Genomic DNA, 15000 nt, shown 5'->3' on the forward strand with positions numbered 1-15000 from the left:
CTATAGAAAAGAAAGGCGATAATTCACTTCCAAGTAACTACAGACCTATCAGCCTTACATCTGTAGTATGTAAACTAATGGAAACAGTAATTCGCAATAATTTAGTGAACTTTCTAGAGGAAAATGATTTAATCAATGACTCGCAGCATGGCTTCCGAAACAGACGTTCTTGTCTAACTAATCTGCTTGATTTCTTTTATGATGTTTTCACCATGTACGACGAAACAAAGGCAGTAGATATAGTGTATCTAGATTTTCAAAAAGCTTTTGACAAAGTTCCCCATAAGTGGCTACTAGCTAAATTGAAGTCACATGGTATAAATGGAAAACTTCTCAATTGGCTTGAAGACTGGCTGTCTGAGAGAAAACAGCGCGTTGTTTTAAATGGTAAATTTTCAAACTGGCGAGAAGTTCTAAGTGGTGTACCACAGGGATCAGTGCTCGGCCCTGTTCTTTTCCTTATTTACGTTAATGATATCGATGAGGGTCTCACCTGCAAAGTATCTAAGTTCGCTGATGATACAAAAATAATGAATAAAGTAGTCACGTCTGAGGATAAAAGAAAATTACAATCTGATCTTGACCACTTAGCCACTTGGTCAGACAAGTGGCAGATGAGCTTCAATGTAGATAAATGTAAAGTGTTGCACATTGGTAATAACAACGATCACACTGATTACTTAATGAACGGTACCGAGCTTCTTAAGGTTAAGGAGGAAAAGGACTTGGGTGTTATAATTACCTCAGACCTCAAGTCAAGTAAACACTGCTCGGAAGTAGTTAAAACAGCAAATAAATTGGTTGGGTTTATTGGTAGGACTTTCGAATTCAAATCAGAAGGGGTAATTCTCACATTGTTTAATACACTTGTCCGACCTCTACTTGAGTATTGCGTCCAGTTCTGGTCACCCCATTACAGGAAAGATATAGACAAGCTGGAGAGAGTCCAAAGAAGAGTTACCAAGTTGATCCCACGACTGCGGAACAAGCCTTATGAGGAGCGCTTGAGGGAACTCAACTTGTTCAGTTTAGAGAAACGGCGAATGCGAGGTGACTTAATTGAATTGTTTAAGATGTGTCGGGGCTTTGATAACGTAAATGTAAACAACTATCTCATCATTGACAGTTCCAACACCACTCGAAATAATGGCTACAAGATTATAGGTAAGCGTTTCAGATCAGACGAGGCTAAGTATTATTTCTTTAATAGAATTGTAAATGTCTGGAACTCTCTCCCAGCACATATTGTCGATAGTAACACAATAGAAACTTTTAAACAAAGGTTGGACAATCACCTCGCAGCAACCCCTCATATAACGTACTTTGCGCCTACATAAAATGTTTTTTTTAGTTAGTTAGTGTAGTGAATAGTATAATTTCTCTTTCATCCTTTCCTATCACATCTTAGCCTTTCCTCCTCCCTATACTCTCCTGTTTTTCCTTCCTTGATCTCTAGTGTCCTCCATCCTCTAACTCTTAGAATCTGTAGTGGTAGTGGTAGAATAGACACACAGACAGCCTCGTTAGGCCCAGTAGGGCTGTTGCTGTCTGTTCTTTCCTTTGTATTCCTTTGTATTCCTCCTCCTCCACAGTCCTTGTTAATATAGCTTCAAGTTTTAATCAGTTACTCAGTCCTCCTCCTCCTCCTCCTCCTCCTCCTCCTCCTCCTCCTCAGTAGACACAAGACCTGACTAAGATAGCAGCATCATACTGCATAAGAGAACAGTCATAAGCGCACACACAACCACCCCCACCACCTCCATGTGCACCTTCCATATGCACATGGGAATAGCTGTGTAAATATTGACGTATACATACACAAGCAAATGCTGTACACACTAGAATGCATGTGTATTTTTTTTCTTTCTTTTTCTTTTTTTCTTTTTTACATTTTCTTTTTTTTTTTATTTCTTTGCTTCTTTTTTATTTTTCTTGCTGTTTTTGGTATATATATTTATATTTTTTTTTTACATATATTTTTTGTTGTATCAGTTTATTTGTTTATATTTTTTTTGTAAGTTTCATAAGGAAGTGTCATGTTTTTCATTTTATTTCCTATTTTTTCATTTATATATTTATTTTTTTTTATTTACTTTGATTTGATTTGATTTCTGTTTTAACTATTTTCTTTCTTTCTTTCTCTATTTATTTTTTATCTTGTGCATCTTATTGTATACATATTAGTTATATTTCCTTTGCATGTTTTCCTTTAGTTTTTAAGGTTATAGTTTTGTTCAAAGATTTAAGATTTATTTTAAGGAATATTTATGATTGTGCATTTTTTCCTAATTTGTTCTTTGTCTTTATGGGAATAAGCTTTTTCTTTCTTTCCTTTCTTGCTTTTGAATAAGCCAGATGTTTCCTTTTTGCAATAAGCCAGCTTTATTTATTTATTTTTATCTTTTCAGCATGTCAAGAATTTGCTTTCCTGTGAAGAGAAATTTTAAAGATATTATTTTGAAATCCACCATTATTTAAGTTTCATCGTGCATATTTCCTTATGTTTCAAGTCCAGAATTGGTATATATTATTTCAAAATCTACTATTATTTCAGTTTCATTTAGATTGCTTTTTATGCCAGATCCAAAATTGGTACATACAAAAAAAATCTGTTGCTTCTTTCATTCATTTGATATTGTATGAATAAGTTCGCCCTCACATTCCTTATTTAGAGCAAAACAATGAAGAAACACCATTAGAACCTGACAAACAGTCTCTCTGGCCTTGAGAAACAATTGTGGTGAGAGAACAAAGCTTCAAGAACACCACTCGATCTCTAACTCTCTCACACACACCCACACACACTGACACACAGACACACAAATATGATAAAGAAAGCTATATGTTCAAGTGATATCAAGAACCAGCCTCCCACATTGAACTAATGGATTTTTGGAGTGACTCAAATGAAGATATGGTGACAGCAGACAGTGTACACATGTTTACAAATATGTATAAATATACAATTACGTAAACAAACACACACACACACACACACACACACACACACACACACACACACACACACACACACACACACACACACACACACACACACACACACACACACACACACACACACACACACACACACACACACACACACCTCACAAAGCAACACAGCAACGCAGGCAACATAGGCAGCACAATTTCTCCTTCACCATGGAATGTTTATGTCACACTGCCTTGCTGAGTGTTTTGTGTGTACATACGTATGTGTATGTGTGGCGCCCTCACCAACACTAGACTCAGGCCGTGACACTCTGAAAAGCAAAACATTTCAAGAAGGCATTCAGTTGAGCACCACACAATACAGTGAGATGGGAAATTTACAACACATAAGAGATATTAAGTGAAAACTACTGGAGTGGATGAGATTTTTTGGACATTAGAGAAATGAGAACAATACTTAGAGAAAAACACTTACTCTGATGGAAATTAATAAATGGAGTCCCACAAGGATCAGTGTTAGCTCCAGTAATGTTCTTGATATGTCAGTCATAGAGAGACTAGTATTGAAACAAACTTAATGAATGCATTTGCTGATGATGCAGAGCTTTAAGATGATAATAAATGATGATAATAAATGATGACGAATGTGTTGACTGATGAAACTGTGTGTGTGTAAGAAATATTTATAGTTTTAACCCTTGAAATCTGGGTACTTTATTGGAACTTATTAATCTTACTAGGCACTTTTAGGTCAAAATATTTTCTTGACACAGCACAGCTTGCTGATTTGAAGGCAGCACACATAAAGCTTAATAAAATCATGCAGTCTCAGCTTCAATGAGAATATAGAACAGCAATCACACTTAGAGGGTTGAAGATAAATATAACAAATAATAGTAGAAATAAAAAAAAATAAAAAAAACAGACAAATATATAAATACAAGGGCACAAGAGTAAATCTCAGGCCCTGTACACAACAAACAGATAAATACAAACATACACATTCCCCCCCAAACCCCCCACAGCCCCATCTCCCCACTAAGTCTCCCAGAACAGTACAGACCCCTTCCGAGCCCCTCGCCTCCCCAACTCCCAACCCCAAAATGTGAAGCGATGAGGAAGGGGCACTGAATATTAGTTTAACTTACAATGTGGAGCTTTCCCCATTCCCCCATTCCCCAATTATCCCCAAAGCAACAACTTCTCCCCAACTGTGATCCCCAATACAGCCCCGACCCCCACCCAGTTCTAGTCTTGCCTGGCCCGTTGCTCAGAAATTTATTGTCCATGCAAGGAAAGTTTCTAGCATATTTTTAGAACGCAATGCTGATTTCATTATTTTTTCCCGCCATTTAGCGCCTGTGGGAAATTAGCACTAGTGATAGTTGTCTGTGTGTGTGTGTGTGTGTGTGTGTGTGTATGTGTGTGTGTGTGTTTGTGTATTTGTCTGTGTATGCCGGTCTCCATGCACAACAGGGTTTGTGTGTACATGGTGTGTGTGTATGTGTGTGTGTGTGTGTGTGTGTGTGTGTGTGTGTGTGTGTGTGTGTGTGTGTGTGTGTGTGTGTGTGTGTGTGTGTGCATTCATCTCCTTGTCCATGTATGTGATGAGGTTGTACTGTTAAGGTGCCCACACACCCCCACCTTCCCCAGCCCTGCAATGCCATGGTACCACCAGTGCCTTCCAGGGCTCACATACACTTGGCACTCTGCTGTTCGTGTGGCCCGCAGTGGTGCCACACAGACATCATTACAAACCAGTTTATTTTCTTACAGTTTCTTGGATTATTTTTTTCTGTTGTTGTGAAAGAGATCTTACAACTTTTTTTTCAATTTCAAGGGTAACTTTTTCCAGTGTTGCTATGAAAAGATCAGTTCTGTCTGTTTATTTGCAAATTCCCAATCTCAACAACCTCAAGCAATAACTAAACTCCATCTAAGAACACAGTGCCAGTACAAGGCAGCACGAACAGAGCGCCCAGCATGTGGCACCCTGAAGGCTAAGATAGGCATTGCATACACCACACTGAGTACAATACACCTGTGTCTTGCATACGTGTCAAATCCAACTCCCTTTACTGTACTCTGCATCCCCTCTGAGGCAATACAAGTCCAGCCAAGTCCTTCAGGCTAAGACGCTCACACACACACTCAAGGTAGGGACGCTGTGATGGGAGATCTGTTTGAAGGTGGACAATTTCAAGGCACTCCCATCTCTCCAGAGCTGCAGTGCCAAGGTTTGGGTGCCTGTGGGTGTCTCTGGGTGCCTGCTTGTGGCTTTTTACATGAGGGTCAGTCTGGCTCTAGCACACTTATAGGGAAAAGTGTTTGTGCTTTGCAAAGATGTATTGTTAGGTTAGGTTAAGTTTGTTTGTGTTGTTTTGTGAGCAAGTGTGGTTAGGTTTGTTTTGTGTTTGTTTGTGGTGTCAGGACTAGGATTTAAGGTGAAGAGGTGTGTTGGTTTGTGATTAGGTTGTTTTGTGTTTGTTTGTTTGTTTGTTTTGTCTCTGTGGTGTCTGGACTGAGTTACATTGAGAGAAGTCTGAAAATCTTAATATTGTGGATTTTCTTGAGCTTTTATTTTCTATTGTATTATGAATGCTTTTTTTTCAAATTTACATTACTGAGAGAATTTAAAAAGCATATATTATCTTTTAAAGCACATGCCTGGCATTTTTTTTATTTCTGTAATATAAAGAACCATAGATGAAAACTTATTTACTTTCATATCTGTGAGAAAATGGAAAGATTCTGCCTTCATCTTCCTTCACCTTTTGAGTTTTGAGTTTTGATAATATTAACAACACACAAGGGTAAGGAAGATGCAAAAAACACTACAACATTATACACACAGACATACACTTTAATACAACAAACAAGAAAACACAACAAAGAACCAATAATAACAATAATAACACTTAGAAGTGTATGACACACACACACACACACACACACACACACACACACACACACACACACACACACACACACACACACACACACACACACACACACATGCACACACACACACACCAAGAGCAGCAGTGTGGTTAGGTTAGGTTAGTGTGGTGAGGCAGGGTTGACTAAATGGAGCCGCACTGAACCTCATTTAAATCACAAGGAAAAGGCTCATGTTATTTATGTATCTCTTGATGTATTATGTATTTAAGCATGGTGTGTGTGTGTGTGTGTGTGTGTGAGAGAGAGAGAGAGAGAGAGAGAGAGAGAGAGAGAGAGAGAGAGAGAGAGAGAGAGAGAGAGAGAGAGAAATTATATGTGTGTGTGAGAGAGAGAAGAGATGTGTGTTTATGCGTGTGTGTGTAAGCAAGAGAAATAGAAAGTAATCATGAGTTTGAGTGAGTGTACATGTGTGTGTGTGTGTGTGTGTGTGTGTGTATGTGTGCATGAGTGTCTCAGCCTCTCCTGTGTCACACAGTCTGGCATCGTTCCATCACTCGCACTGTTTACTCTCTACCACACTGCATCTTGCATGACTAACTATAAGATTATACATGTAAGCAAGTTAATATTAACTACTAGCCTTATATTTACTCAATTTCATTGCTAAATAAAACTAAACATTAAAAAAAGTAGCTATCTTTACAAGGATCTAAATGTTATAAGAAATGTGTCATAATCCAATTTTAAGCCCTTTTAGACATCAAACTCCACCATCAAGGCATCGTAAAGTTGAGAGTAAGTCCTTATTTTTGTCCCATTGTTCATCCCACCAGGCTCACCACAGCCCCCCTCAGTGGTGGCCTGCCCCTGGCCCTCCCTCACACGCCACCATGCCAGCTCCACACTACTCATGTCTAGTTCCAAAGCCTGTATTCAGAAACATTCTGCTCCCTCACCACAACTACTTTCAAAGGCTGCAGAGATGATTAACTGGATTCTCAAGAGTGTGTTTTCCTGTTCAAAGTATACAAATCTCATTAAGCTTTTGCTAGAATCATAAAAACACTTCCAAAATGTTTTGCTCTCACCACGACTGTTTCCAAAGCTACAGAGATGATTAACCAGGTTCTCAACCAGGTTTCTCCTTAACCAGATTTCTCCTGTTGATAATGCAGAAATCTCATTAAATCTGTCACCAGAATTATTAAAACTGAAAAAAAAAATAATAATAACTTCAACTAGAGCCCTTTGAAAGTAGTGGAGGTGTGGTGCTGAAGTGTTTAGGATACAGGCCTGAAGTGTATGAGGGAGCATGAGGGAGGGTGTATAGTGGTGATATATGCTCTTCCTCACACTCCCCTATGCTGTGTTAATAGTTGTAAGGTGTGTGAGGGAGCATAAGGGAGGCTACAAGTGTTATTATTGGTATATAGAAGTACTTCATCTATAGGTTTGCTTAGTGATAGGTTAGGTTTATCTGATGAGGAAATTTAATGTGTATTTTTTAAGGGTGTTTGTGTGGCTTGAGTTTCCAGTAGGTGTTTATCTTGTGCTGTGTGGCGTGTTTTTTTGCTTCCACTAAACCCGCACCACATTAGAAGCCACTTTAGTTTGTTGATATTTTTGTTATGGTTTTAGTGAAGGAGTGATGGTATAGGAAGGTATGGTATGGTTTAGTGATGGATTGATGTGTCTGGAGGAAATAAGTATTCATATACGTTTGTTTGATTATGGTTCTGTGAAGGAGTGATATGTCTAGAGGGAAATATAATGGCTATGTAGGAAGATGCAAGTTGAATAATGGAAATATATATAAGTTAAAAGATCATTATATATTTGTCAGATACTCTAGTGTGTCGAAACTTCATTGATATTTGGGAAGATTTTTAAGTTTCAGAGTGACAATAGAATATTGTGAGGTATAAGAATATTCATATACGTACATACAACTTTTATTTATTTCTCTTATATACATCTTAGTGTGTCAGCAAGCCTAAGGAAAACAGACAGGAAAATGCAAAAAAAAACATCATCTTTAGTGAAAACAGACAGGAAAAACAGGAAAAACACACACAAAAAAAATCTTTACTGGAAACAGAGAGAAAACACCAAAAAGTATCATCTTTAATGAAAACAAATAAGACAAAACAGGAAAACAAAAACAAAAACATAAACAAAAGAACAAATAGAAAAAAATACAAGAAAACACAAAAAAACACCATCTTTAGTAAAAAAAAAAAATAAATAAATAAATCCTTATTCTTATCTCTAGGAGAAAAAAATAAAAAAAAACAGGAAAATCAGGAAAATGCAAGAACTCACAATCTCATAATATTGTCATCATGGCCGCCCCTCTCACCTTTCCCGCTTACAGACCTGCGGCTCTCCCCTGAGGTGTACAACCAGCTGAGGGTGCTGCAGAAGAAGGCTAAGGAACTGCGCACTGACGTCAGGAACCTCTGCAAGACTTCCCAGGCCAATGCTCTTACTATGAAGGAGTTACTTAGGGACACTATCAGCAAGATTACGTAAGTCACCCCTTGTTAATATTTTTTTCTGCTCCATTTTCTTTGGTTTCCCCTTGTAAATGTTTTTTTTTCCCTTTTCTGTTTTTTTATTTTACTTTTTCTTATTCTTTGTTTTTTTCTCTTTTTTTTTTTGTCTCATTCTGTCATTCTTTGATTTTCTTTTAATGCTCTTTTCTTTTCTTCATTTTTTTTTTGCCTTTTTATCTTATTCTTTAGCCTTTTTCCTTATTCTTTGGCTTATTCTCTTATTCTTTGTTTTCCTCTTAACCTTCTCTCTTCTTCTGTTCTTCATTTTCTTTCATTCTTTGTTTATTTCATATTATTTGCTTTTTCTCTCATGTGTGTGTGTGTGTGTGTGTGTGTGTGTGTGTGTGTGTGTGTGTGTGTGTGTGTGTGTGCATCATGACCTCTCTTCTTCTCACCCAAAGTATAAGAAAAAAGCCCCAAAAATTAAGAAAATGAGAGACAAACAAAGAAAAATAACAGTGTCTCTCAATAAGAAAATGAAGGAGAGGAGAGAATAAGGCAGTGTTGCTTCCTCAGGTCGGTGCTTCAGTCTAATGAAGAGAGCTTACTGCAAGGCACCTCGGATGCCGAGAGGGCGAGGATACAGCGGGAGGAGGCATCTTACCGGCAGGACATGAACAAGCTGGACAAGGACCTCTGGTATGTAGGGACTTGTGGGTGTGGCAAGGCTTTGCACTTAGCCCCTTCACTGTGATACAAAACAGTTAACAGAAGTAATGCTTAAAGTCAGAGTAAGCCTGAGTAGCTGTGAGTCATCCCCATTGAATATTGCTTAGTGTTTAGTGTGTTGGTGAGTGTTCCTAAGTCTTCCATGTATTGCAGTGACCTGGAGTTGAAAGTGGAGGAACTGCGGAACAACGTAATCAACCGGCGACTCCGTGTCAACATGTCAGATGTGAAAAACATGGCACTTATCCTTTCTAGGTCAAGGTGAGGCAGTGGAGGGGTGGACTGGGAGAGGGGTAGGAAGTAAGGAAGTGAGTAGGGAAGAGTGATAAACAAGTTGAAGGGTGGATGGGTGGACTGGGAGAGGGGTAGGAAGTAAGGAAGTGAGTAGGGAAGAGTGATAAACAAGTGGAGGGGTGGAGGGGTGGACTGGGAGAGGGGTAAGAAGTGAGGAAGTAAGAAGAAAAGCCTGATAAATAAATGGAGTGGTTGAGAGATGGATAGATAGGGATGTGGGATGGAAATGGAAAAGATTAATAGATAAATGGATAGGTTGATATACTGTAGATAGATAAGTGGACAGGTTGATAAGTAGACAGGTAGATGGGCTCAAATTTCCTTAGATTAACCTGTGAATGTCTGTAGATGAAGATAAAATTATTATTATTATTAGTAGTAGTAGTAGTAGTAGTAGTAGTAATAGTAAGGAGGAGGCAGTAGACACCTGCCGAAACAATAATTACTCCCAGTGAGGTCTAAAGCACTGTTCAGTGGGTGCTGTGAACTTACCATTAAACCCAGCTGTGACCTCACTGAACGTTTCCCTTTGTGTCTCACAACACAAGGGGGCAGTCACAGCCTGCCCTCTAAAGACAACTCTCTTCCTCCACACAAAACTACAAGCACCTAATAACACACACACCCTTCACTCAAAAATTTTAAAATCATCATGGCGACTCCTACACCAGCCTCGGAGTCCCCATCTGGAGAGGGGACCATAAATGTCCCCAGGTCGGACTGCCTTTCTGTTGACGACTGTAAGTGTCTTGACACCCCCTTCAACTTTTTCTTCATTAACTTGTGCAACATTCACGGTCTAAGATCTAATTTTCAATCTGTAGAACACCACCTCTCCTCTTATAAACCTCATCTTTTCCTCACTGAAACTCAGGTGTCTGAGGCAACTGACAGTAGCCCCTTTTCTGTTCCCTCCTACTTTCTCTATCCTCATTTTCGATCCAAAGCTGGATGCTGCGTTTATGTGTGCAATGACTTAACCTGCTCTCGTGCCCATGCTCTTGAATCTTGCGAGTTTTCCACCATCTGGCTACGACTACAGAGTCACTCTCATACTAAATTTATCTGTGCTGTATACCTCTCACCTAACTCCTCTGACTATAAGAAATTCTTTGACTACTTAACTTCCAAAGTGGAGCACATTCTGACCCTCTTCCCTTTTGCAGAGATCTCCATTCTTGGAGACTTCAATGTTCACCACCAGCTTTGGCTTTCCTCTCCCTTCACTGACCATCCTGGTGAACTAGCCTACAACTTTGCTATCCTCCATGACCTAGAGCAATTGGTGCAACACCCTACTCGTATTCCTGACCATCTTGGAGATACGCCCAACATTCTTGACCTTTTCCTTACCTCTAATCCTTCTGCTCATGCTGTCACCCTTTCTTCTCCGTTGGGCTCCTCCGATCACAATCTCATATCTTTATCTTGTCCTATCGCTCCAATCCCTCCTCAGGATCCCCCTAAGCGAAGGTGCCTCTGGCGTTTTGCCTCTGCTAGTTGGGGTGACCTGAGGAGGTATTTTGCTGATTTTCCTTGGAATGACTACTGCTTCTGTGTCAGAGACCCGTCTTTGTGTGCTGAGCGCATAACAGAGGTGATAGTGTCTGGCATGGAGGCGTACATTCCTCACTCTTTTTCTCGTCCTAAACCTTCTAAACCTTGGTTTAACACAGCTTGTTCTCGTGCTATACATGATAGAGAGGTGGCCCACAAAAGGTACTTAAGCCTTCCATCACCAGAATCTCATGCACTTTATATTTCTGCCCAGAACCATGCCAAGTCTGTTCTCCAACTAGCCAAAAACTCCTTCATTAACAGAAAATGTCAAAACCTTTCAATATCTAACTCCCCTCATGATTTCTGGCATCTAGCCAAAAATATCTCCAATAACTTTGCTTCTTCTTCTTTCCCTCCTCTATTTCAACCAGATGGCTCCACTGCTATCACATCTATTTCTAAAGCTGAACTCTTCGCTCAAACCTTTGCTAAAAACTCTACTTTAGACGATTCTGGGCTTGTTCCTCCCTCTCCTCCACCCTCTGACTACTTCATGCCACGTATTAAAGTTCTTCGCAATGATGTTTTCCATGCCCTCGCTGGCCTAAACCCTCGGAAGGCTTATGGACCTGATGGGATCCCTCCTATTGTTCTCCAAAACTGTGCCTCCGTGCTTGCACCTTGCCTAGTCAAACTCTTTCAGCTCTGTCTGTCAACATCTACCTTTCCTTCTTGCTGGAAGTTTGCCTACATTCAACCTGTTCCTAAAAAGGGTGACCGTTCTAATCCCTCAAACTACCGTCCTATTGCTTTAATTTCCTGCCTATCTAAAGTTTTTGAATCTATCCTCAACAGGAAGATTCTTAAACATCTATCACTTCACAGCCTACTATCTGATCGCCAGTATGGGTTCCGTCAAGGACGCTCTACTGGTGATCTTCTGGCTTTCCTTGCTGAGTCTTGGTCATCCTCTTTTAGAGATTTTGGTGAAACTTTTGCTGTTGCCTTGGACATATCAAAAGCTTTTGATAGAGTCTGGCACAAAGCTTTCATTTCCAGACTACCCTCCGACAACTTCTATCCTTCTCTCTGTAACTTCATCTCACGTTTCCTTTCTGACTATTTTATTCTCTTGTCATTATTCATCAATGACCTTCTAAACCAAACTTCCTGTCCTATCCACTCCTACGCTGATGATACCACCCTGCACTTCTCCACGTCTTTTCATAGACGTCCAACCCTTCAGGAAGTAAACAGTTCATGCAGGGAAGCCACAGGATGCCTGACTTCTGATCTTTCTAAAATTTCTGCTTGGGGCAGAGCAAACTTGGTATTGTTCAATGCCTCAAAAACTCAATTCCTCCATCTATCAACTCAACACAACTTTCCAGACAACTATCCCCTCTTCTTGAATGACACTCAACTGTCCCCCTCTTCTACACTGAACATCCTCAGTCTATCCTTTACTTATAATCTGAACTGGAAACTTCACACCTCATCTCTAGCTAAAACAGCTTCTATGAAGTTGGGCATTCTGAGACGTCTCCGCCAGTTTTTCTTACCACCCCCCTGTACAAGGGCCTTATCCGTCCATGTATGGAGTATGCTTCACATGTCTGGGGGGTTCCACTCATACTGCTCTTTTAGACAAGGTGGAATCAAAAGCTTTTCATCTCATCAATTCCTCTCCTCTAACTGATTGTATTCAGCCTCTTTCTCATCGCCGCAATGTTGCATCTCTAGCTGTCTTCTACTGCTATTTTCATGCTAATTGCTCTTCTGATCTTTGCTAATTACATTGCATGCCTCCTCTTATCCCACGGCCTCGCTGCACAACACTTTCTTCTTTCTCTCACCCCTATTCTGTCCACCTCTCTAATGCAAGAACTAACCACTATTCTCAATCATTCATCCCTTTCTCTGGTAAACTCTGAACTCCCTGCCTGCTTCTGTATTTCCATCTTCCTATGACTTGAATTCCTTCAAGAGGGAGGTTTCAAGACACTTATTCATCAATTTTTGACCACTGCTTTGACCCTTTTTTGGGACTGGCATTTCAGTGGGCATTTTTTTTTATTAGATTTTTGTTGCCCTTGGCCAGTGTCCTTCCTACATTAAAAAAAAAAAAAAAAAAACTAAACCCCTTCACACACCCTTACCCCCCCTCACCCCCCCTCACCACCCCACCATTCCCTCATGTGGGTGACGGAACAAGCAGTGTGGTGATCCTGGCAGGGGAGATGCTGGCGGTGGCTGAGCAGTACCTGGAGCAGAACATGCATCCGCTTATCATCATTCAGGGGTACAGACAGGCCCTCGACCATGCTCTGGAGGCCCTTAAAGACACCCTCAGGTACTTGGGGGGCTGTGGTAGGGCTGGGGGGGCACGGAGAGGAGCTGTTGGAGAGGAAAATTGCAGGATGTTAAATTTTTAAGTTTTTTTTATGTATTTTTATGTTTAAATTGTTGAAGTGACCCTTAAGTGACCCTAATGACCTCTTCCCTCCTCCCCCCCTCTCTCCTCTCCCCTGCTGGTGGCCCTGGGCAGAGAGGTTTGTAGATGTGAAAATTTTAAGTGTAATTTTTTATTTTTTTCTGTTTAAACCATAAAAAACGCCCCAAAATGACCCTTAAATGACCCTCTAATGACCTCTTATCCCCTCTCCCTCTACCTCTGTCCTACTGGGGGTCCTGGAGGAGGGGAGGTTTGTAGATTGGGGAGGTATGGGAGAGAGGTGTGTGTGTGTGTGAGAGAGAGAGAGAGAGAGAGAGAGAGAGAGAGAGAGAGAGAGAGAGAGAGAGAGAAATCAATTAAAAACAAATTCAACAAAAACGCCAAAAAAAAAACACCCCTTCTACACCTGCATACCCCACCAGACACCCCTAGACCCCTTCACACACCCGTGCCACACACCCCCAGACCCCCGCTGACCCCCTCGAACCCCCACAGATCCCGGGAGGAGCCATTGAAGAGAGCTGTGTGCTGGACGGGATCATGATAAACAAGGATGTGTTGCATGCAAAGATGAGCAGGAAAGTAGACAATCCTCGTATCATTCTCCTTGACTGCCCGCTGGAGTACAAGAAGGGCGAGAGCCAGACTTCGGTGGAAATGACTGCTGAGACGGACTTTACGAGGGTGAGAGAGACAGAGAGAGAGAGGGAGGGAATGTTTTGTTTGTTTGCTTGTTTGTTTGTTGTGTTTGTGTGTGTGTGTGTATGTGTGTGAGAGAGAGAGAAAGAGTTTGTTCTTGTGTGTGTGAGAGAGAGAAAAAAGAGAGAATTTGTTTGTTTTTGTGTGAAAGAGAAAATTATTTATTTATTTTTTTAAGGGGAGAGAGAGAGAAAGAGAACTTGTATTTATGTAACAAAGAAAATTATCTTTTTTCATCTAAGAGAGAGAGAGAGAGAGAGAGAGAGCACATATACCCCAACCTAACCTAACCTAACCTAACGACCTGACCTTTGACCCAGCTCCTACAAATCGAGGAGGAGCACGTCAAGGAACTCTGCGCTGACATCCTGGCCCTGCGACCCGACGTGGTCATCACAGAGAAAGGCGTAAGTGACCTGGCCCAGCACTACCTGGTAAAAAGCTGGCGTGACCTGCCTCCGTCGCGTCAAGAAGAGCGACAACAACAGGTTGGCAAGGGCTTGTGGGGCAACCATCTGTAATCACACTGAGGAGCTGAAGGAGTCCGATGTTGGCACGCAGGCTGGTCTCTTTGAAGTTAAGAAGGTGGGTGTGGGGGGGGCAGGGGTGTGTGTTGGGGTATTTTTGTGGGAGAGAATGTTTGTGTGTGTGTGTGTGTGTGTGTGTGTGTGTGTGTGTGTGTGTAAGAGAGAGAGAGTTTGTCTGTTCTAATGCAAGAGAGAGAAAGAGTGTATTTAAGTGTGTGTGAGAGAAAGAGAGAGTGTTTGTCTGTTGTGATGCAAGAGAGAAAGAGAAAGAGTGTATTTTAGTGTGTATGAGAGAAAGAGAGAGAGAGAATTTTTTTTTGTGTGACGAAGAGAGAAAATTAAAAAAATTAATAAATAATTAAATTCTATGCTTCTCTCCTTCCTCCCAGCCTCTCCCAGTGTATCCCAGCCTCTCCCAGTGCATCCCAGCCTCTCCCATTCCACCCCA

The 15000-nt window shown here is 40.8% G+C and overlaps 2 protein-coding genes across 6 annotated transcripts in view; both read left to right on the forward strand.

The window, feature by feature from the left end:
• Positions 1-10024, forward strand: part of LOC135098228 (coiled-coil domain-containing protein AGAP005037-like) — a 53405-nt gene extending 43381 nt beyond the window's left edge. For 3 of the 5 annotated variants that reach the window (XM_064000481.1, XM_064000484.1, XM_064000483.1), the window contains 3 exons: positions 8228-8381; positions 8925-9047; positions 9231-10014. In XM_064000481.1, the coding sequence (XP_063856551.1) occupies positions 8228-8381; positions 8925-9047; positions 9231-9342 (389 nt within the window). In that variant the 3' untranslated portion in view covers positions 9343-10014. Of the gene's footprint in view, positions 1-8227; positions 8382-8924; positions 9048-9230 lie in introns of all 5 variants that reach the window. The other 2 variants (XM_064000486.1, XM_064000485.1) reach the window with 2 other exon arrangements.
• Positions 10025-13111: 3087 nt separating this feature from the next.
• Positions 13112-15000, forward strand: part of LOC135098235 (uncharacterized) — a 3210-nt gene continuing 1321 nt past the window's right edge. Inside the window, 5 exon segments of the mRNA XM_064000494.1 lie at positions 13112-13270; positions 13792-14010; positions 14346-14462; positions 14464-14610; positions 14942-15000. The exon segment at positions 14942-15000 is cut by the window's right edge and continues 1321 nt beyond it. Coding sequence (XP_063856564.1) covers positions 13112-13270; positions 13792-14010; positions 14346-14462; positions 14464-14610; positions 14942-15000 — 701 coding nt within the window.

The sequence above is a fragment of the Scylla paramamosain genome, unplaced genomic scaffold (assembly GCF_035594125.1).
Source record: "Scylla paramamosain isolate STU-SP2022 unplaced genomic scaffold, ASM3559412v1 Contig51, whole genome shotgun sequence".
Taxonomy (NCBI): Eukaryota; Metazoa; Arthropoda; class Malacostraca; order Decapoda; family Portunidae; genus Scylla; species Scylla paramamosain.